This window comes from Leguminivora glycinivorella, chromosome 10 (genome assembly GCF_023078275.1).
Source record: "Leguminivora glycinivorella isolate SPB_JAAS2020 chromosome 10, LegGlyc_1.1, whole genome shotgun sequence".
In the NCBI taxonomy this organism is placed as follows: domain Eukaryota; kingdom Metazoa; phylum Arthropoda; class Insecta; order Lepidoptera; family Tortricidae; genus Leguminivora; species Leguminivora glycinivorella.
Genome location: NC_062980.1, coordinates 7,423,956 through 7,448,573, shown reverse-complemented (window position 1 = coordinate 7,448,573; position 24,618 = coordinate 7,423,956). Strand labels below are relative to the sequence as shown.

General features: G+C 37.4%; 1 protein-coding gene across 4 annotated transcripts in view; it reads right to left on the bottom strand.

The window, feature by feature from the left end:
* The window catches only part of LOC125230677 (glutathione hydrolase 1 proenzyme-like), a 104,600-nt gene that overhangs the window by 30,492 nt on the left and 49,490 nt on the right, over window positions 1-24,618 (bottom strand). For all 4 annotated transcript variants that reach the window (XM_048135917.1, XM_048135916.1, XM_048135915.1 and 1 more), the window contains 3 exons: window positions 5,563-5,783; window positions 911-1,100; window positions 135-338 (listed from right to left, as the gene is read on the bottom strand). In XM_048135917.1, the coding sequence (XP_047991874.1) occupies window positions 135-338; window positions 911-1,100; window positions 5,563-5,783 (615 nt within the window). The remainder of the gene's footprint in view (window positions 1-134; window positions 339-910; window positions 1,101-5,562; window positions 5,784-24,618) is intronic.

Below are 24,618 nucleotides of genomic sequence, written 5' to 3'. Positions count from 1 at the left end.
CCTATCGATGATTTAGACATTCAAAATGCGTCAGAACTGTCACAATTTGGCTCAGCATTCTAGTCTACTCAGCTACATACTCCTACATAGAACTTGTTTATTTTAAAAGACTAGACTAGTTTTAAAAGACTCACTCATAGTTCCTCAGATCCTCAGCACTGATGATACTGCCGACCCTCTTCAGATCGTCCAAGAAGTCTTTAGCCAGGCTGCCGTTGTACAGCTCGTCACCTCCCCTCTCCGAGATAAGACGAAGAGTCTTGCAGAAGGCTTCGCTCGGCTTCACTATGGTTCCTGGGTTGTGGAAGTTGTTGGTTGACGGGTCCACGTACATTTTTCTGGAAATAATTTAAATGAACCTATTCGTGAATAAGGTTTAACTACCTGTTGACGTCACCGTTATTTATTACACTGAATAACCAAATAATCAAACTGGATAGTTTTCTATGGAGAGATGTTAGACGTCGTAATTCTGTCTACGTAAAAACCCATATTTTTATTCGTCTATAGTGACTATGCTATGAGAAAAATGATTTTAAATATATCGGGTAAATATACTTGATTAATATTCACGATACGTATTTGTGGCAAGGAATTCGCACCTGCGCCCTTGGATTAATTTACTGATCAAAAGTTCAGTAACGGACGTTAACCTATGTTAACGCTTCGTGGAGATCCTTGGTCCAAAAACAAATTCAAATAAAATGTGATTCTTCTACCTTTCCATCCACCTCATGCTTCATTTTACTTAATACATAACAACACTCGGCAACTTTCAAATCATGGGTGAACACTGAACAGGCATCTTCTGGGTGAGCTCACTCCATCGTAGGCCACGTCTTTGCCTTTGGCTAGTCTATGGCCACAAGTAAGCCCATTTATAATTAAAAAAAAAACAACAAATACATACTTCAATATCGGGTCACTCTTGATATAAGGCGCGGCCAGCAGCCCGTCGAACATGACCTTGGACATCTGGAATCCATAGCTGCAGAAGCTCATGGTGGGAGCAATGAGGTCCGCCCAGGGCAGCTTGCCCCACCGCTTGTGCGCTGCCCACATTCCTCGCAGCTCGCCTGGTACGCCTATGGCTAGAGGGCCTGGGGACAAGAAATGTTGGGTTAGTTGACTTTTCTTTTGCTAAAGGCCCTGGCGATCATTGGAGAAAGAGGCTGGCGCAAGTGGACTAGGCTGGAAGGATATGGAATTAACCGCCCACGATCGTGTAAATTGGAAGATTCTTCTTAGAGCCCTTTGTCCCTAGTGAGGGATAACAGGATCACATCATCATCAAAGGCCCTGGAGGTAAGAAATGATTGGGTGAAATTTTTCACTTGTAGCATGGCATGGTTGAGTCTTCTGTATGGTACATCTATGGCAAGAGGCCTTGGGGCAAGAAATGTTTTGCTGAGTTTACTTTTTGCTGTAGCATGGCATGTAGGTATGTCGTTCGTTTGTTTCATAGGTCACATAGCAAATCTGATACTAAGTAGAAGCCCTAGGGGAAATGTTTAAGTTAATATTTTCACTGTAGCTAGTTGGCATGATTTCAAAGAATGTTATGTATAATATATTATGAACTCTTTAGTGTCCATGGTTTCCGTGTATCCTTATAACGGAAGCGTCACATTTTACAACTGTTAAGTGTTTTGTAGCTCATTAAGTTCACTCCATGCTTCTCTTACTCTTGACAAATTTCATTTTTTTCAATCTCCTTTTTATTACAGACAATAATCGATTTTGTTCATTCAATTGACTTCACACATTTATTTACTGTATTGTATTGATTTAAATTGCATCGTATTTGTCGCATATCGATCCGCAGGAACAGTATAGCATTTAATCAATCATACTCTGACACCGTGATACAGCGATCCGTCGCGTCGCAGTGACTGGGGTCACATATCAATCGCCTTCAATGCGTTGCACCAGTTCAGTACAGTCAGAAATAGTAGAGTAGGTAAAGCCTAGCCAGTAAAATAAGAAATGCCTCAGATCACATGTAATCAACGGCCGAGGCGGAGCCGAGGTCAACATATACGTGATCTTTCTTATTTAGGTACTGACTAAAGTAACCAAGGTAGGACCAAAGTAGGTTTCTCATTTTTCTGTTCGACGGACCCCATCAGTCAGTTAACTAGTATTGTACCGCTAATAAGTGTTCTTTGCAACTTTGCATAAATAACCTTACACGATCATCCACAGTAGGCCATTCGCTACTTTTCGGAAAGCATCAAGTGATCACCTGTCATAGCTGATCACTTGATGCTTTCCATAATATGTAAAAGTAAGCGCCGGAAGCTGCGGCCCGACCACAGCCCGATACATCGTGAGCCATCCTTTAGCTTTTAGAGTCACATGATGCCAATCCGATCGTAAACTTAATCAAATCGACCTTTCGACCAAGTCAGGTATTGCGCTCCATATATCGACAATACCGTGGTGAAACCAAGACCGGATGCCCGAAGAGAAAGCTTTAGAAACTTTACCGGCACCAAACGACTGTAAAACGCCTAAATATTTATAACAATTCGCTTTTACAAGTTGCTTTACTGTTTGGAGAATTTTTTAAATAGGCTTTTAAGTAGTTCTTCGTAGAATAGTTTCGAAGTTATTCCTATAATCAAGCTTAGAAAAAACTGGTAAATTACTGCCAGCCTGGATCAATATCCCTGCCCGAAGGACATCCAGAGACCGTGAGACCTTCTGGGCCAATCAGTATAACTCTTAATTAACAATAGGCATTTTGTACAAGCTATTTCGACCCGGCATCGGAGTGAACGTATAAGCTTTGAAAGTAGTGTAAATATAATTATTATAAGCATGATTCGCAGACGTTTCTGTTTGCTAAACATTATTTTGTTTATCAAGGAAACACGTTCGAGATAATTTTGCTATGTTATATTTTTATCCAGAAACGCGTTCTCCATTTATATCTACTATCGTAAGTATACCTACATTGTACGACGCAGCCACTTTGTTTTCAGTAGGTACATAATACTTGATAATACTAATTGAAAAATAGGAACAAAATCAATTAACCACAGCATTCGTTTAATAATTTAATTGTATCTAATTATACAATTACAAAACTCAGCAGTTACCTAGATAATAAATACAGATAAATGTAAAGTAACGGCATTCGTTTGTTTTCATTATTTAGCACAGAATAACCGACCAACAATAAAATTTACCTACTATTAACACAATGTTGTTCTCATATACTTATACATGTCTACGCCGAACTGAAGTATGTTATACTAGCTTTTACCCGCGGCTTCGCCCGCGTAATAAAAGTATTCATTAAGATTTTCATTTGGATCCGTAGGGACCGTAGGTTTCTCTGTAGGTATATTTATCTGCGATTATTTCGATCGCACATAGGCACAATACGCACCTAATACTTTTGCTTGCAATGATTGTAGAAATATTACACATCGACCACAGCGTAGGTAATTCTATATACGCTGGGGAAACCTTTATAAACATCCCACATAGCCCGTATTTCGACACTATGATCGGTGGGTAAAAAGTACTTTTTTCTATTATCCCTTACAATTTTTTACATTTTGCTTATACTTATCGCAAACGTAATCTTCAAGCAAGCAAACAACGATCGTCTTAGAGCACATTGATTGTAAGAGACCGCCGATCGATTATCCGTATCCCTCTAACGATACCCATATTATCCGTATCCGTATCGCTATCGCTATCGCTATCCCTATCGCTATCCCTATTGCTATCCCTATCGCTATCCTTATCGCTATCTCTATCGCTATCCCTATCCCTATCCCTGATCAAGATGTTTAATGATATAACACTTTAAGTTCTCGCGCTTTGTACACATATTTAAAGTCACATACAGGTCGAACGCGATTAATTAACATTATTTTTACCTTTTTTCCCAACGTTTCGGCCAGGTTGCACTGGCCGTGGTCGCGGAAGACTGACGTCCCAGCAAAATGTCACCGGAGATGTAAACAACACAAAACTACCCGATGTTAATTTATATAAATGTTCGGGGTACACAAATAAATATAATCTACCCGCTTTTAGTTAATGTTTATTTCCCACCATGTTTATTTTAAAGGTAAAAATAATGTTAATTAATCGCGTTCGACCTGTATGTGACTTTAAATATATGTTTAATGATTTCTTATCAAGTGATAAAATATAAAGTTTCATGGTTTTATCTTTTAAAATTAAGAAATCCCATACAAAGTTTCAACCTCTTTTTCGACCCCTTCATCCCTTTTTTTCGAAATAAAAAGTAGCCTATGTTCTGTCTCAGGGTCTAAAGATTGTCTGTTCCAAATTTCATCAAAATCGGTTGCGTGGTTTAAGCGGGAAAGCGTAACAGACAGACAGACAGACAGACAGAGTTACTTTCGCATTTATAATATTAGTATGGATTTAAACAATTGTAGCACAGATAATAATAGTTTTAATGATAAATATAATTTAATACAAATGTTGAAATCTATATATGAGTCATAGCTAAAAAAAATATTGCGCATTGTGAATTCAAATATTTTGAATATTTAGACAAAAGAGATCTTAAGTTCTTGTTTATTCATGAACTACGAGTAAGTATAGGTTTCTTACTTATGTACTTAGTTCCTCCTGAAGGCCTGCTTAATATGTAGATTCATTATAATAATTATTTATTTTTGTCGGCCAAGGCAATCGATCTATATCCGTCTACTATATCTTTACATCCAACAATAAAATTTAAAAGTCAATAGTACTGCGCCGTTACACTCTCGCGTAGGTAGGTATAGGTAGGTATATTATATTTTCTCCTCCAACTGACCTACACGACATTATTTTATGTCTGAGTCGTAGAAAGTATTTAGGTTAATATGGGAGCGATATTTGGTTCAAGGTCACAATATGAGTGGGCTCAGAACACGAATACACATAATACATAATATAAAACACAATAGTTATTTGTAAAGTGCGGATCAAGTTAGTTTCGAACGATTTTTACTTGGTTCATAAGTACATATCTAAAAATTACCTATAGAAGCTTTGGCGTCTCCTTTGAACATGTATCTCGTGGCAGCTAGAGGGTCCGTTTCTCTCGCATATACTGTAGAAAACTGGGATTTCCTCATTTGGGATATGTGCGGACCGACACGAAAAAATCGCTGAGAATAATGCTCCGATAGAGATAGAAATTGTTGGTTAGGATAGTTGTGCTTCGCTATAAATCTAAAATTTACCTTTAGAAACATCTCCTTTTATACAATCAATCAATCAATCAATTATTTATTCGTGATAACTACAAAATAGACAAGTAAGAAAACAGAAACAGCAAATAAAATAAATTAAACATATAAGTTACCACGAAATGGTCCCGACTCAGCATAAAATGCTAACCCGAGGGTCAGCGCTGGTCTTCCGTCGGGACCATTTCGTTGCAGGTCTCTTGTAGCAGCTAGAGATACTGCTTATCTCGTATTTGCTGTATAAGCCGCCGTCGAGTCCCTTGCTTTGACATAATATAATAAATAAATAAATAAATAAATAAATAAATAAAAGCATAAATCTAAATATTACCTTTAGAGGCTTTGGAAGCATCTCCTTTAAACATGTCCCTCGTGGCAGCAAGAGGCGCTGTTTCTCTCGCATTTACTGTATACGCCTTCTCTTCATCTCTGATGTAGACCGTCATGAAGAACCCGCCGCCGAGGCCCATGCTCTGCTGGTTGAGGAAACCGTTGCAGAACATGGCGGCGATCGCTGCGTCCACCGCTGAGCCATTTTGGGCGAGGATTTGTCTGTGAATGGGAAAAATAATGCTTAGTTCTAATAAAATAATGTTCAGTTCGATGTCGATATTTTCAACTCACGGTTAGCCGTATTTAGGAGGCAAGTTGTCAAGGTTCTTGGCCATCGTACAACACAACATAACTAAAATTGAACATGCTATAATTATGATTTGTTTAGTTTATTTATAAATATTAACATAATTTAAAGTGATAAAAAAATGTAATACCTATGTAATTTTAGGATATACTACCAATACTACTCATTTATTTATATTTTTTCTTGCTGTGCATACAAGTTTTGGACGGCATTCATATTTTAAACCTGTAACTTATAGCTGCTATAATAATGTATTGGATGTTGTCTGTCTTGTGTGCCTTATGAATAAAAAAAAATTAAATAAAAAAATAGCCTAGGGTTTTCAGACTCGGCGGTAAAGAAAATATTGTGAAGAAATGCTTTCTTCATAATAAACTAAACTGTCATCGCATACCTGGGCCTGTTTTTCAAAGTTGTCCACCCCACTTTTTTTGTAACATGGGTATTTTTTACGCGATTCATACTCAGAATCGAGAGCTCTTTCGATCCTCGTAGGAGTAAAAAAATGTCCTAAGATTTCCATATATTTTTTCGAACCTTCCATCCGTTACCGCCATACAAAATGTATGAAAAAATGGTAACAGAATGGGAAAAAAACCTTGGCACACTTTTTTTCTCCTATTAGGAGCTCCTGAAAGAGCTCGCGATTCTGAGTGGAAAACACATAAAAATTTCCAAATCAAAAAAAAACTGGGGTGGACCATGGACCTATTATTATACGGACGTAATGCTCAATACTAAAAAACTGTGATTCTATCATCCACATTGACAGCTCTGTCTATGACCTCATCCACTAATCTCCTGTCAGTTTGATCGAGGCACTTGTGGCGAAAACATCTGAAGAAAAATAAGAATATATGCATACATGCGCTGTCAAACTATGTAAAAATGACACCAATCGAAAGAAAAAACAATAAGATGTCACCATTCACGGCTAACTTAATCAATTATCATTTAAAAATACGTAAAATCACGATTTAATCAATGGTCATAAATCAACAAACGGGAAAATACTAGTGTTGCCAGTAAGTTGAATGGGGTGATTTGGTGAAAGTAGGGTAATTGATGTCCTTTTTACTATTAATTATATAATATATAGATTATTAAGGTGAATGGCGAAATTATTAATTGTTATTGTATATTTTCAAAAAAAGATGTGTTTGACAATTTCCCGAGTAATAAATGCTTAAATTCAATTTTTCGAACGTGAATTATGTTATGTTTAAATCTTCGGTTGGAGTAATTATATTATATTATATGTATATGTCTATTTACATGTAATAAAAAATACACTGCATATCTTTTTCTTATGTTAAATTGCATTTTTTAATGGTGTTTGCACTCGGTGCACTTTTTTTTAGACACGTTTCATTTTGATTTTATATGGTGTTTGCACATGGCACATTTATTCTGTCGGGTAAATTTGTGTGATATGGTAACACTAAATTGACACCGTCCGCCATTGTTATGTCACAACTGGTCTTCAGTGAAACTCCCTCTGTCTACTATAGTAACTCTATGGGGTGGACAACTTTGAAAAGAATGGTCCACCTACATGAGAATAACAAAGCCCTCTTGATAATAGTCGTATATTTCTGGTCAGGCTTAGGTTAGTGATTTTATATTGTTATGCTGAAAAAACGTCTTTGGTTCTGGCATTTTGTTTTTGTTTTTGACATTAAAATTTGTATCCGGTGAAATCTAGAAACGCTAAGTGGGTAGTTTTTGTTTTTGACGGAGTCTGTCATATGTCGGAATAATTTCTTGTAATGTAAACAGAATGGTCCTTCTGGCCGGATTTAACAATGTATCGATAATTTACAAATGTCAAAGCCAGCTACTGGGCTAACTAAAAAATATACACTAAATATTGTCTGTTTGTGTATGATCTTGTAATAGTTATTTGTTATACAAGGGGGCAAAGTTGTATTTTAACGCCGAGTGTGGAATTGAAAAACGAGCAAGTGAAAGGATTGTATAGTCGAACCACGAGCGAAGCGAGTGGTTCGAGAATTGAATCCTGAACTTGCGAGTTTTTTAACACACGAGAAGTAAAATACATTTGCACCCGAGTGTAACACAAAACTTTTCCCCTCACTATAGCGAGGAAACTACAACGCAAAAAATGCGTTTATCACTGCTTCCAGTAGTTCCACAGGTGGTAAATCATCTTTATTACTAGATTCACCTACTTTTATCAATTTTAAAGCAGTTAATTTGACTTTATTCAAGGTCAAATTACTTTACCCACTAGTGGATAAAATGCGTTTTTACCCGCTGGTATTAAAGGACAAAACACGTGTTTCCGAGCTAGTGAGGGGAAAAATATCTACCCGTTAGAACAATATTATGGCTACAAGTCTGTAACTCACAGGTGGCCATTTAATGACCAAAAGTACAACGACCGCATTTCGTGAGCAGTCTAGGCGATGCGTAAAAAAATTGCTCTCAAATTAGTCCGTTATCGTTTTAATATCGTAAGTGCGATCAGCGTATAGCAACTGGTTTGATTACAGACAGGTTTTTTGCAGAAAATACTTTTTTGTTGCTAGCTGCTGGCAGCATCCTGAAGCGCGAGGTACTTTATTAAAGGTGTTGGTATATGTGTATATTCACTGTAGAGTAGAAGCAGTAAAATTATAATAACATGCGGGTTTGTGACCACAGAATCCCCCATGACTGCGCCATTTAAACAAATATATCGTCACTACTTTTAAAAAAACTCGTATCTTCGTCTGTCAATGAAAAGAAAATTGTAGTAAGTATGTATGGAATGCATATAGACTTACTGCGTTTTAACTTTGAGGAGCAGCGTGAGATACGAGATTTTTTAAAAGTAGTGACGATATCCAACTGAACAATGTGATTGCTCTAATTTTTGGCCCCTATGCCGACATCTTACAGGTACAGTCAACCAATTGGAACTTCCCTTCTAATTGATGTAGACGTTTGCATTATTTTCCCCTCACTAGCTCGGAAACACGTGTTTTGTCCTTTAATACCACCGGGTAAAAACGCATTTTATATACTAGTGGGTAATCTAATTTGACCTTGAATATAGCCAAATTTTCTGTTTTAAAATTGATAGAAGTGAGTGAATCTAGTGATGAAGAGTTTACCACCTGTGGAACTACTGGAAGCAGTGATAAACGCGTTTTTTGCGCTGTGCTTTCCTCGCTATAATGAGGGGAAAAGTTTTGTGTTACACACGGGTGCAAATGTATTTTACTTCTCGTGTGTTGAAAAACTCGCCAAGTTCAGGATTCTATTTTCGAACCACAACTAAAAAAAGCGTAAGTTGTTAAAATACAACTTTGCACCCTTGTATAACAAATAACTATTTCAGCGTTATATTCATAGATTGTATTTTTAATGAAAATTAATTGCTGCTCAAGAAAAGTCCTAACCTAATATATAGTAATTATAGTTTATTACCGCTTGATCAGTAGTAAAATTTCATTTTTATAACACTGAAATTAAGTGCAACTAGTAAAGCCAGCAGAATTACCAAATCAAACTTAACACTCTCATAAAAGTCTTGATTGACGATTTCTCTTGAAATTGCTTACAAGCAATTTAAGTTTAGTACACTTAGGCACCTAAGACCTGATTAACTGGGCATTTTCAAAATTTGGGACCCCCAATTAGCGTAAGTTGTTAACAAATAAATTTATAGTTTAAAAAACTCTAGAAAAACACGCTTTTATTTATAAATGCACGTAAAAGCCAAAAATAAATTATGGATCGTTCAAGTTGTCTCTATTGCTGGGATGAAGAGTAAACTATGTGCTTTTAATTATAATATTTGATTGTAAAAGCGTGGGGCGCTGTAACAGGAAAAACTTTTTGTATAACTTGCTGAGAAATCAAGTTAAGCTATATTACGAGAAGCAGTTTACACAGATTGGCGCGCTAACTGGACTTGCAGCACGACTGCAGCGCCCCACGCTTTTACAATCAAATATTATAATTAAAAGCACATAGTTTACTCTTCATCCCAGCAATAGAGACAACTTGAACGATCCATAATTTATTTTTGGCTTTTACGTGCATTTATAAATAAAAGCGTGTTTTTCTAGAGTTTTTTAAACTATAAATTTATTTTATACTTTTTAGTCGTTAATAATGAAATATATTTAAAATTTAAACAAAAATATTATTTCAAGTAGGCACATTTCGCAAGCCATTTGTGGCTTAACACGTATTGCTATTTCTTAATAAGAATTAATACCACCTGATGGTACCTATAGGTACCAAGTTTATCGCAATAAAGTCATTCATTTAAAATTTTTTTCATAGTGCTGCGCTCATTTGAAGCAACTAAAAGACTGATAGTAGCTCTGGGATCTGTAGACCTTCGCGACGTGCTTAGCAGTGGCGTGGCGTGAAATTTTTCGTTGATAAAGCCCTTACTTTAACCCCCCTTACTTTTGCTCTTAAGGTTCACAAGAAAGCCCTAACCCAACTTATTTTAAATATTACATTGATCTTTCTTTTATGCGGGGGGCTTCGCCCCCCGAGCCCCCCTTTCTTTTCTCTTAAGGGTCACAAGAAAACCCTAACCCAACTTATTTTAAATATTACGTTGATCTTTCTTTTATGCGGGGGGCTTCGCCCCCCGAGCCCCCCTTACTTTTGCACTTAAGGGTCAAAAAAAACCCTAACCTAATTTATTTTAAATATTACGTTGATCTTCTTTTATGCGGGGGGCTTTGCCCCCCGAGCCCCCCTTACTTTTGCTCTTAAGGGTCACAAGCCCTAACCCAACATATTTTAAATATTACATTGATCTTTCTTTTATGCGGGGGGCTTCGCCGCCCGAGCCCCCCTTTCTTTGCTCTTAAAGGTCACAAGAAAACCCTAACCCAACTTATTTTAAATATTACGTTGATCTTTCTTTTATGCGGGGGGCTTCGCCCCCCTTACTTTTGCACTTAAGGGTCACAAGAAAACCCCAACCCAATTTATTTTAAATATTACGTTGATCTTTCTTTTATGCGGGGGGCTTCGCCCCCCGAGCCCCCCTTTCTTTTCTCTTAAGGGTCACAAGAAAACCCTAACCCAACTTATTTTAAATATTACGTTGATCTTTCTTTTATGCGGGGGGCTTCGCCCCCGAGCCCCCCTTACTTTTGCACTTAAGGGTCAAAAAAAACCCTAACCTAATTTATTTTAAATATTACGTTGATCTTCTTTTATGCGGGGCTTTGCCCCCGAGCCCCCTTACTTTTGCTCTTAAGGGTCACAAGCCCTAACCCAACATATTTTAAATATTACATTGATCTTTCTTTTATGCGGGGGCTTCGCCGCCCGAGCCCCCCTTTCTTTGCTCTTAAAGGTCACAAGAAAACCCTAACCCAACTTATTTTAAATATTACGTTGATCTTTCTTTTATGCGGGGGGCTTCGCCCCCCTTACTTTTGCACTTAAGGGTCACAAGAAAACCCCAACCCAATTTATTTTAAATATTACGTTGATCTTCTTTTATGCGGGGGGCTTTGCCCCCCGGGCCCCCCTTACTTTTGCTCTTAAGGGTCACAAGAAAACCCTAACCCAACTTATTTTAAATACTACGTTGATCTTTCTTTTATGCGGGGGCTTCGCCCCCCGAGCCCCCCTTTTGTTTATATACTCTTGAGGGTCACAAGAAAACCCTAAACCAACTTATTTTGAATACTACGTTGATTTTTTTTGCGGGGGGCTTTGCCCCCCGAACCCCGCTTAGTTTTGTTCTTAAGGGTCACAATAAAACCCTAACCCAACTTATTTTACATACTACGATGATCCTTTTTTTGCGGGGGCTTCGCCCCCCGAGCCCCCCTTTCTTTGCTCTTAAGGGTCACAAGAAAACCCTAACCCAACTTATTTTAAATATTACGTTGATCTTTCTTTTATGCGGGGGACTTCGCCCCCCGAGCACCCCTTACTTTTGCACTTAAGGGTCTAAATTAAACCCTAACCTAATTTATTTTAAATATTACGTTGATCTTTTTTTTATGCGGGGGGCTTCGCCCCCCGAGCCCCCTTACTTTTGCTCTTAAGGGTCACAAGCCCTAACCCAACTTATTTTAAATATTACATTGATCTTTCTTTTATGCGGGGGGCTTCGCCGCCCGAGCCCCCCTTTCTTTGCTCTTAAAGGTCACAAGAAAACCCTAACCCGACTTATTTTAAATATTACGTTGATCTTTTTTTTATGCGGGGGCTTCGCCCCCCGAACCCCCCTTACTTTTGCACTTAAGGGTCACAAGAAAACCCTAACCTAATTTATTTTAAATATTACGTTGATCTTTTTTTATGCGGGGGGCTTTGCCCCCCGAGCCCCCCTTACTTTTGCTCTTAAGGGTCACAAGAAAACCCTAACCCAACTTATTTTAAATATTACGTTGATCTTTCTTTTATGCGGGGGCTTCACCCCCCGAGCCCCCCTTACTTTTGCACTCAAGGGTCACAAGAAAACCCTAACCCAACTTATTTTAAATATTACGTTGACCTTTCTTTTATGCGGGGGGCTTCGCCCCCCGAGCCCCCTTACTTTTGCACTTAAGGGTCACCAGAAAACCCTAACCTAATTTATTTTAAATATTAAGTTGATCTTTTTTTTATGCGGGGAGCTTCGCCCCCGAGCCCCCCTTACTTTTGCTCTTAAGGGTCACAAGCCCTAACCCAACTTATTTTAAATATTACATTGATCTTTCTTTTATGCGGGGGGCTTCGCCGCCCGAGCCCCCCTTTCTTTGCTCTTAAAGGTCACAAGAAAACCCTAACCCAACTTATTTTAAATATTACGTTGATCTTTCTTTTATGCGGGGGCTTCGCCCCCGAGCCCCCTTACTTTTGCACTTAAGGGTCACAAGAAAACCCTAACCCAATTTATTTTAAATATTACGTTGATCTTCTTTTATGCGGGGGGCTTCGCCCCCCGAGCCCCCCTTACTTTTGCTCTTAAGGGTCACAAGAAAACCCTAACCCAACTTATTTTAAATACTACGTTGATCTTTCTTTTATGCGGGGGGTTCGCCCCCCGAGCCCCCCTTTTGTTTATATACTCTTGAGGGTCACAAGAAAACCCTAAACCAACTTATTTTACATACTACGATGACCCTTTTTTTTGCGGGGAGCTTCGCCCCACGAGCCCCCCTTTCTTTGCTCTTAAGGGTCACAAGAAAACCCTAACCCAACTTATTTTAAATATTACGTTGATCTTTCTTTTATGGGGGGGGCTTCGCCCCCCGAGCCCCCTTACTTTTGCACTTAAGGGTCACAAGAGAACCCTAACCTAATTTATTTTAAATATTACGTTGATCTTTTTTTTATGCGGGGCTTCGCCCCCCGAGCCCCCTTACTTTTGCTCTTAAGGGTCACAAGAAAACCCTAACCCAACTTATTTTAAATATTACGTTGATCTTTCTTTTATGCGGGGGGCTTCGCCCCCCGAGCCCCCCTTACTTTTGCACTTAAGGGTCACAAGAAAACCCCAACCCAATTTATTTTAAATATTACGTTGATCTTCTGTTATGCGGGGGGCTTTGCCCCCCGGGCCCCCCTTACTTTTGCTCTTAATGGTCACAAGAAAACCCTAACCCAACTTATTTTAAATATTACGTTGATCTTCTTTTATGCGGGGCTTCGCCCCCGAGCCCCCTTACTTTTGCACTTAAGGGTCACAAGAAAACCCTAACCCAACTTATTTTAAATATTACGTTGATCTTTCTTTTATGTGGGGGGCTTCGCCCCCCAAGCCCCCCTTACTTTTGCACTTAAGGGTCACAAGAAAACCCTAACCCAACTTATTTTAAATATTACGTTGATCTTTCTTTTATGCGGGGGCTTCGCCCCCGAGCCCCCTTACTTTTGCACTTAAGGGTCACAAGAAAACCCTAACCCAACTTATTTTAAATATTACATTGATGTTTCTTTTATGCGGGGGCTTCGCCCCCCGAGCCCCCCTTACTTTTTCACTTAAGGGTCACAAGAAAACCCTAACCTAATTTATTTTAAATATTACGTTGATCTTTCTTTTATGCGGGGGGCTTCGCCCCCCGAGCCCCCCTTACTTTTACACTTAAGGGTCACAAGAAAACCCTAACCCAATTTATTTTAAATATTACGTTGATCTTCTTTTATGCGGGGGGCTTCGCCCCCCGAGCCCCCTTACTCTTGCTCTTAAGGGTCACAAGAAAACCCTAACCCAACTTATTTTAAATACTACGTTGATCTTTCTTTTATGCGGGGGCTTCGCCCCCCGAGCCCCCCTTACTTTTGATCTTAAGGGTCACAAGAAAACCCTAACCCAACTTATTTTAAATATTACGTTGATCTTTCTTTTATGCGGGGGCTTCACCCCCCGAGCCCCCCTTACTTTTGCACTTAAGGGTCACAAGAAAACCCTAACCCAACTTATTTTAAATATTACGTTGATCTTTCTTTTATGCGGGCCGAGCCCCCCTTACTTTTGCACTTAAGGGTCACCAGAAAACCCTTACCTAATTTATTTTAAATATTAAGTTGATTTTTTTTTTATGCGGGGAGCTTCGCCCCCCGAGCCCCCCTTACTTTTGCTCTTAAGGGTCACAAGCCCTAACCCAACTTATTTTAAATATTACATTGATCTTTCTTTTATGCGGGGGGCTTCGCCCCCCGAGCCCCCCTTACTTTTGCTCTTAAGGATCACAAGAAAACCCTAACCCAACTTATTTTAAATACTACGTTGATCTTTCTTTTATGCGGGGGGTTCGCCCCCCGAGCCCCCCTTTTGTTTATATACTCTTGAGGGTCACAAGAAAACCCTAAACCAACTTATTTTACATACTACGATGACCCTTTTTTTTGCGGGGAGCTTCGCCCCACGAGCCCCCCTTACTTTTGCACTTAAGGGTCACAAGAAAACCCTAACCCAACTTATTTTAAATATTACGTTGATCTTTCTTTTATGCGGGGGCTTCGCCCCCCGAGCCCCCCTTACTTTTGCACTTAAGGGTCACAAGAGAACCCTAACCTAATTTATTTTAAATATTACGTTGATCTTTTTTTTTATGCGGGGGGCTTCGCCCCCCGAGCCCCCTTACTTTTGCTCTTAAGGGTCACAAGAAAACCCTAACCCAACTTATTTTAAATATTACGTTGAGCCCCCCTTACTTTTGCACTTAAGGGTCACAAGAAAACCCTAACCCAACTTATTTTAAATATTACGTTGATCTTTCTTTTATGCGGGGGGCTTCGCCCCCAAGCCCCCCTTACTTTTGCACTTAAGGGTCACAAGAAAACCCTAACCCAACTTATTTTAAATATTACGTTGATCTTTCTTTTATGCGGGGGGCTTCGCCCCCCGAGCCCCCCTTACTTTTGCACTTAAGGGTCACAAGAAAACCCTAACCCAATTTATTTTAAATATTACGTTGATCTCCTTTTATGCGGGGGGCTTCGCCCCCCGAGCCCCCTTACTTTTGCTCTTAAGGGTCACAAGAAAACCCTAACTCAACTTAATTTAAATACTACGTTGATCTTTCTTTTATGAGGGGGGCTTCGCCCCCCGAGCCCCCCTTTTGTTTATTTACTCTTGAGGGTCACAAGAAAACCCTAAACCAACTTATTTTGAATACTAGGTTGATTTTTTTTTGCCCCCCTTAGTTTTGTTCTTCAGGGTCACAAGAAAACCCTAACCCAACTTATTTTACATACTTTGTTGATCCTTTTTTTTGCGGGGGGCTTCGCCCCCCGAGCTCCCCTTTATTTGCTCGTAAGGGTCACAAGAAAACCCTTACCCAACTTATTTTAAATATTACATTGATCTTTCTTTTATGCAGCCCCTCTTACTTTTGCTCTTAGGGGTCACAAAAAAACCCTAGCCCAACTTATTTTACACACTACGTTGATCTTTCTTTTTTGCGGGGGGCTTCGCCCCCGCCCCCAATTTTTCTTTTGTAAGCATGTGGACGCTAGCCCGCGACCTGGGCTACATATTTAAGGGTCACAAAAAAAGACCCTTACCTGACTTAGTTTAGATACTTATGCGGTCTTTCCTTTTTCCGCTCATAAGGGTCGCAAGAAAACCCTAACCTAACTTAGGCCTCGCTTCGCTTCGGTCGATAATAGGTTTGTTATAACGTTGAAAACGTAACGTTCAAAGTTCATTACGTGGCCTTTCTCACAAGCGCAAACACAACTATGATACGATATGCCATCATGGAATGCCAGTGCCAATCTTCGGGCTTCATTATCAGACCTTGAAACCTAGTCGTGGTCAAAGTTCATTATAAGACTTTTCTAAGAAACCAGAAAACAGCTACGATACGAAGTTCCATCATGTAGTTCCAGTTCATATCTTCCGGCTCCATCATCAGACCTTGAAACAGTTGAAACCTAATCGTAGTCAAAGTTCGTTACAATACTTTTCTAAGAAACCCAAAAACAGCTATGATACGATGTTCCATCATGTAGTTCCAGGTCATATCTTCCAGCTTCATCATCAGACCTTGAAACCTAATCGTAGTCAATGTTTATTACAAGACTTTTCTTAGAAACCCAAAAACAGCTATGATACGATGTTCCATCATGTAGTTCCAGGTCATATCTTCCAGCTTCATCATCAGACCTTGAAACCTAATCGTAGTCAAAGTTCATTACAAGACTTTTTTAAGAAACCCAAAAACTGCTATGATACGATGTTCCATCATGTAGTTCCAGTTCATATCTTCCGGCTCCATCATCAGACCTTGAAACCTAATCGTAGTCAAAGTTTATTACAAGACTTTTCTAAGAAACCCAAAAACAGCTATGATACGATGTTCCATCATGTAGTTCCAGTTCATGTCTTCCGGCTCCATCATCAGACCTTGAAACCTAATCGTAGTCAAAGTTCATTACAAGACTTTTCTAAGAAACCCAAAAACAGCTATGATACGATGTTCCATCATGTAGTTCCAGTTCATATCTTCCGGCTCCATCATCAGATCAGTTCAACAGTATCATATTATTGTATTGTCATCAGAACTACATACAGCTGCCAATTTTCATTACGCTACGATCCTTGGAAGATGGTTAAATTAGCCTCCGCAGATTCCATTACATAGTTAGTTACATACACGACGACCTAATAAAAGCGTGTTAAAAAATAACTCACTGTCAGTTTTGTGACGATAACTAACCATGAAATTTTAATAAATATATTGTTTTTGTGTTAGTCACATAAACTTTAAGCGATAATCTACATTCAGAATGTGAAAAAAGTAGATTTTTAGACATATTTTATGCTTAATTGTCGTCACAAAACTGACAGCGAGTCGCTAATTTGGGGACCCAAATTCTAAAATGCCCTACTATGTGTTTCAATTAAAATTACATGTATACATCTAATTTTAATTGAAACACATAGCACATATAATAGCATGTATATCATTAGCACATAAAAACATATACTTTTTAGCGTCATTATCATCATCATCGTATCAGCTCTTTATCGCCCACTACTGAGCATAGGTATACGTTCTAGTACGCCAATTGTCCCGGTCATGAACTATTATTATCTACTTGAGACTTGAAATTTTCCGGATGTCGACCACTTTTTTTGAGTAGGCAAATTATGAATGAATTCATTGATAAATTCGCCATGCTCTTTTGCAGCTGATAGTACCTATCAGGTTATGTTAACGAAAACTGACAAACCCTTCCAGTGCTGAAGGATTTGAATATTAAGAGACTGGGCTCCTGAGCCGCCAGAGACTTTCCTAATTTTAATAAGGATGAAACTTTGGGAATATTGTATGTCTGCATATTAGCTACTTCGGCTCGACGGCCATTTTTTTGCTACAAGGTACGCCACTCTTTCATAGACGGTGCTAATAATGCATTCATGTTTTAAAATAAACTCGTCAGGACTATTTAGATCAAGCAACGATTGTTTCTTCTAATGCTGATTGATGTGAATAACGATTATGTAAGAGTTTTAAATTGACAACCCCACACGTAGACAGATGGTTTCATCGGTCTTAATATAGACAGTTGCTCTTAATAAAATTTAGAGAAAAAGGTAGGTAGCAAGACCCCCGTCTTGCTACCTACCTTTTTTTCTAAATTTTATGGTATCGATCGATAGTTTTTTTAGAATCTTAAGATAACGTATGTCGTATATCGCAATGAAAAGTTGTCTTTCAAACCCGTAATTGTTGAGACTGGCACCTGAAACTTGAGCAGTATTAAGTGATCTGCCTACCATTTTTGGGAATACAGGCGTGAGTTTATATCTATGTACCTATTTCCTGCAACAGGAGGAATAAATAAAACTGTAGGCACTCTGAAAACTCATCAACATATTCAGTAACTTATACATATTCATGTCATAATACATGTTCAGTAACTTTTCAAATAATTATAACTTAGTACTTATTTGTATCTTTTAATTTTCATAAGGTACCTACACTTTAAAGTTATTTCTAAGAGAGTGTCCATCAAAGCCAATGACAATAATGAGGGCGTACATTGAAAAATTAATTATACTTATTGAAAGTTGTTAAAACATAAGGTACAGCGGGACAAATCTCGACTGGGGGACAAATTTAACTAGTCCATTTTTTACATGTTTTACAATGTTTTCATTATTAAATATAGAGTGGATACATGTAGAACTCAACATCAGAGTGTAATAATGGAAAAAAATGGATGCGTTACAATTGCCCCCAGTAAAGATTTGCCCCGCTGTACCTTACAGGTAACATTTTAATTTCAATACATAATATATTTACCTACATATGATACAGATTCAGATTCAGATTCATTTATTTCATAATACAAATTACAGTATAAATTGCATGTCAATCTACAAGAATTCATATTACGATCGTCAAATACAATAATATAAATAATTTCATAATACCTAGTTCTAAAAATAAACGATTTAACAATATCTAATTAATGTTTAAGTATTATCTCCGGTAGCGGATCGTCAAGTTACACAAATATGTCAAATTACAAGAAATTCAATAACATAATAAAAAAAAAACATAATATATCGATTTATAATAATATTATATCGATGTACTACAAGTCGCCGTTTTATTTGTTATATAAGCCGTTTATACTAACAGGCTTATATTAACTACCTAACGTGAAACCATATTAATATCAGTTTTACGATAAAGCATGATTGTGTATTAGATTTTTATGGTTTTGAAATCGTTAACAGTTTCAGTCACGTTTTGTGACACGTACTAGAGTGTGGCTAATGAAATATTGCCCCAACTTTTGGCGGGAAATTCAAAAAATCTTGGGCTGGTCACACTTGGTATAGTAGGAGATATAGTTTTGATACTAGAAAATATTTTTGTTTTCTGTGCACACTTATATTGAAAATCAATAGAAATTTGTTATCATTTGACGTATTAACCTAAAAGTTTTACGATGGTTATTGGCATTTAAATATTAATAATTAACGTGTATTACAAGCAGTAATGGGGAATGCACTATCGACATTTTTGCCGCTCATGTATAGACATGTTTCACCAAGATATTTTTATATATATTTTATATTTTTATTGCCATATAAGCAGTGGACCATGGAATTTTCTGTGATCTGTCCAAGGCATTTGATTGCGTAGATCACGAAAATTTAAAACGAAAATTAAGCCACTACGGGATAAAAGCCGGTGCCCTCGACTTAGTCTCATCATATCTGTCGGATAGGACTCAGAGAGTAGTTATTAATGGAACTCATTCGGCGGGGTCCCCGGTAGCCCTCGGAGTGCCTCAAGGTTCAATTCTTGGTCCCTTCCTCTTTTTAGTATATATTAATGACCTACCCACTCTTGTTAAAGGCAGACATGATATAGTGTTATTTGCGGATGACACTTCTCTTATATTCAAAGTGAACAGGAAGGAAAATAGCTTCGACAGTATTAATGATGCCCTATCAACTATAGTTAACTGGTTTACGGCAAACAATCTACTTTTGAACGCCAAGAAAACCAAATGCATCAAGTTTGCGTTACCTAACGTCAAGCAGATAAATAACAGCAAAATCCAAATAAAAGGTGATACGCTGGAGTTTGAAGACCAAACTGTTTTCCTGGGAGTCACTTTAGACTCAAAACTGCAATGGCACGCACATATTGCTACTTTAGCTAACAAACTTAGTTCAGCTGCCTACGCAGTAAGGAGAATCAGACAGCTAACAAACGTAGAGACGGCCAGGCTGGTATACTTTGGTTACTTCCATAGTGTTATGTCGTATGGAATTCTGTTATGGGGTAAAGCCGCAGATATTCAGACGATATTTGTGCTGCAAAAGCGAGCTGTACGTTCCATATATGGACTGGGCGCTCGAGCTTCCCTAAGAGAGAAATTCAAAGAGGTGAACATTCTTACCGTTGCCTCTCAGTACATACTTGAGAATATTATGTATGCTAGGAAAAACATCCATGAATACAAGCTTAACAGTGATATCCATAACTATAACACTAGAAACAAACATAAACTTGCCGTGCCCTTCCACCGTCTCCGTAAGGTTAGTACGTCTTTCATTGGGAACTGTACACGTTTTTATAACAAAATCCCCATTGATGTAGTGAACTTGCCACTCGGCAAATTTAAGTCACATGTTAAGCGCTGTTTGCTAGGTAAAGCTTACTATACGGTAAATGATTTTATAGATGATAAAAATGCCTTTAAGCCAGTAGCTTGATTATGGTAGCAGAAGTTTGTAATACAACCGTACTAGTATCCAGTAAAAATGACACAGCGTAATTTTTCTCATGTGATTGTATTGTATCATTAGTTATGTTAGTAGGACGCTTAGAGACCTTATACACCTCTAAGATTTTTGTTTTCATTATATAGCGTAGTAATATAAAATTTATTTAAAGTATGATAGTACACTGACCCTTAGAGACCTTTACATCTCTAAGTCACGTTGAGCATGTAATTAGTTATGTATAGCTATACTAGGCATTGTTGCCCTCTTTAATGTCACCTACAAGCTTAATGTCGTGTTTCACTGTGTCGATTTTTCTTTTGTCAATTTGCTGTTAGCTTGAACATGTCATGCTCGCTTAAAAGTCTTTGCTTACGGTGGCGTGTTGATCGGGTCGCCACCTTCCCGAATGGAGGTTGAGGGAGGCGATGGCTGAGATACGCGTCATACTCGTGAACGGGTGCTGTTTGTGGAGACTGGTCTGTTCAAGCTTACCTGGGCCACATGTTTTGTTAGATTATTTAACTTTACTTTTGAGCGGATTGCGAGACACTACATTCGGTTCTTGTAAGAATTAAACTTAAGTAAGTAATGTCTTAAGGATGACACTAGAGACCATCACGTTGTCGTTTAATTTAGTTAATTTTAGCTTTTGGACACTTAGAGACAATAGAGACTTTATACATCTCTGAGATTTTGATTATATTTTATTTTAAAATAGATTCCTTACTTTAATGACCTTGTTGTCGTTTGATTAAGTTAATGTTAGTTTTTTGGACACTTAGAGACCTTATACATCTCTGAGATTTTGATTATATTTTTAAACTTAATTTGTAACCTTGATTGGCCCTTATTTGTAAACTTGATTTGTTCTTTAATGATTGACAACTAGAGACTTGTACATCTCTTGAAATGTGTAATTTAGCTGTTCATTTTCTGTATTTTTTTTTTGTATTATTTGACAAAGGTTTTTACTTTTAAATATTTTAATTTTATAAAATTTGACTCTTGGAGACGCTATACATCTCCATGGATTATTTGATTAAGTATAATATTTTTACTTGTAATATTCAGTCTTTTACAACTATTGAAGTATTATAGATTTCTTTTATCTTTGTATCTGTTTGCACTTTCTTTATGTATTGATTATAGTTAGTAATAATATGACATTTAGAGACTTTATACATCTCTAATTCTATATCAGTGTATAGCTACTTTGCTTATGATTAATATTTTTAGTTAATATTTCTATTAATTTCATTTGTTTAACTTTAATGAATACTCTGTAATGTTGACATGTAAAAGTGCCCCCGTGGCCTATTTGCTGAATAAATGATTTTGTATTTTGTATTTAGTGGTGGCCGAGTGGATATGACGCCCGACTTTCAATCCGGAGGTCGCGGGTTCAAATCCTGGCTCGTACCAATGAGTTTTTGGGAACTTACGTACGAAATATCATTTAATATGTACCACTAGCTTTACGGTGAAGGAAAACATCGTGAAATTCAAAGATTTATGTGAAGTCTCCAACCCGCGTTGGGCTAGCGTGGAGACTATATAGCCCGAACCGTCTCAGACATGAGAGGAGGCCTGTGCCCAGCAGTGGAACGTATATAGGCTAAATTATATTATTTATTTTATTTTTTATATTTTTATATCAAATTACTACTGACCAGTCACTTCACTGATTTCTTCTAAATATTGGTTTTTCGTAAGTCGTTACGTTCCAATATTTTTATTTTATTAATGCTTTCCAGAGCTTCGAGTTTCTCCTTGTCTTTACACTCTTTTCCTGTTTATGAAATTTAAGTTTTATTATATTCACATACTTAATCAAAGTTATAGGCAAATGTTAGAACTAGTACTTAAAGTATCAAAATAATAATAGAGCACCAACCTACTATATTGTTTACGACTTGTAAACATTGCAGTTTTTCATTATATGCCGCTTCACGTCGACTTCGCTCTTGGTTGTAATTATTTATTAGCTTAAACAGCAAATTGCGGACCTCGCTTGGTATCGTCATTGTTATAATATTTAAGATTTACCCTTAATAACCCGCGAACAATTTGAATAAGTGACATAAATTGACAGCAGACTTTTAGCCTTTTTTTTAAACCATAGACAATTGGTGATACCACAAGGAAATATCTGTCAACAATATTTGGCTAGCCAGACTCTATTTGTTATTAACGAATAACTTCGATGTGTACCTACATTGTTTTGAAAACGTAGGGATAGTTTATATTTTAATATTTGACGAGGTAAAACTGTATTGTTCGAATAATATGAGTTGTTTCTACACCGTGTTTTTTTTTGTTTTCCGTTAAATTCGACACGCAGTTAGGTTCATCATCAGGAACCACCGTGTATATCGCTTCTTGTTAAATTCGAAAAAATTTTTTTTTTTCGTGTTCATACATAATAAATGAATTAATTAGTATGAGAGGACCTTAATCATAACATTAAAGACATTGTCAAGTATTTGACGGCTCATGTCAAAACAAATAACATTAGGAAGTGGTAAAGGATGCAACACACGTGTTCAGTAATTAAATTTATTTTTTTAATAATTTGATAACCGTAAGAGTTAAGAGGACAGTTTAGAGAAATTGATTGTATTTTAGATAACTAAAGAATCTTCCCTTAAAGTTAATGGAATTCAATAAAAACAGGTTGTATATCTAGATGAACTAAAGACATTCGTCTCGATATTGGTGATGAATTTTATCTCCTGCGTTACCTGTGATCCGGCAAAGTAATTAACGACAAGACCTACATAATTTTTGTAATCGCAAGGGTAATAATTAATGTATTTTTCCCCTCACTAGCTCGGAAACACGTGTTTTGTCCTTTAATACCAGCGGGTAAAAACGCATTTTATCCACTAGTGGGTAAAGTAATTTGACCTTGAATAAAATCAAATGAACTGCTTTAAAATTGATAAAAGTTGGTGAATCTAGTAATAAAGATGATTTACCACCTGTGGAACTACTGGAAGCAGTGTAAAATTCATTTTTTTGCGTTGTAGTTTCCTCGCTATAGTGAGGGGAAAAGTTTTGTGTTACACTCGGGTGCAAATGTATTTTACTTCTCGTGTGTTAAAAAACCCGCAAGTTCAGGATTCTATTCTCGAACCACTCGCTTCGCTCGTGGTTCAACTATAGAATCCTTTCACTTGCTCGTTTTTCAATTCCACACGGCGTTAAAATACAACTTTGCTCCCTTGTATAACAAATAACTATTATTAAGCGGTCGGGTATCTCAGATGCTTTCGATGTTACTAAATATTTAGTTATTATTAAAATGAACATAGGCTGTTTGTATATGAGTAAGTATATAAGTTAGTGTCAAGTAATTGACTGCACATATCAAAACAAATAACATTAGGAATTGGTAAAGGCTGTCTCACACGTGTTCAGTAATTATCGTTATTTTTTTATTAACTCGATAACCGTAAGAGTGAAGACGCTAGTTTCTTAGACAAATTAATTGTATTTGATCTAAAGAACCTTCCCTTAAAGTTAACGGAAATCAATAAAAACAGGGTGTATATATACAAACCTATTTTAAAAGACATCAATAATTTTACTAAAATTATAATTCATATTTTATTCTTACCTAAATAAAAGAGGAACCTATTCCCTATTTTCCTAAAATCTAGTAGAACGAGTCCACAAATAATAGCAATGAATAGTCATGCTAAGCAATTCTAATGAACACAACAAGTTAAATTATAATCTATTGAAAATATTTCAACTTGTGCTGTCTTAAAGTAGTCACACTACTATGTATATAAATTAAAACCGAAATAAATTACACATATGAAAGAAAAAGTGACCAAGTCCTCTGGTGCCTGAGGCTGGAAACGAACCAGCGTACTCTCCAATCGCCATCTCCAGCCTCAGGCACCAGAGGACTTGGTCACTTTTTCTTTCATATGTGTAATTTATTTCGGTTTTAATTCATGCTAAGCAACTTGGCAATCACAACAAAGTTGGCAACAAGTCTCCTATTTCACTCAGTAGGGTAATCTGCATCGCTGCACTATTGATTCCGGGCG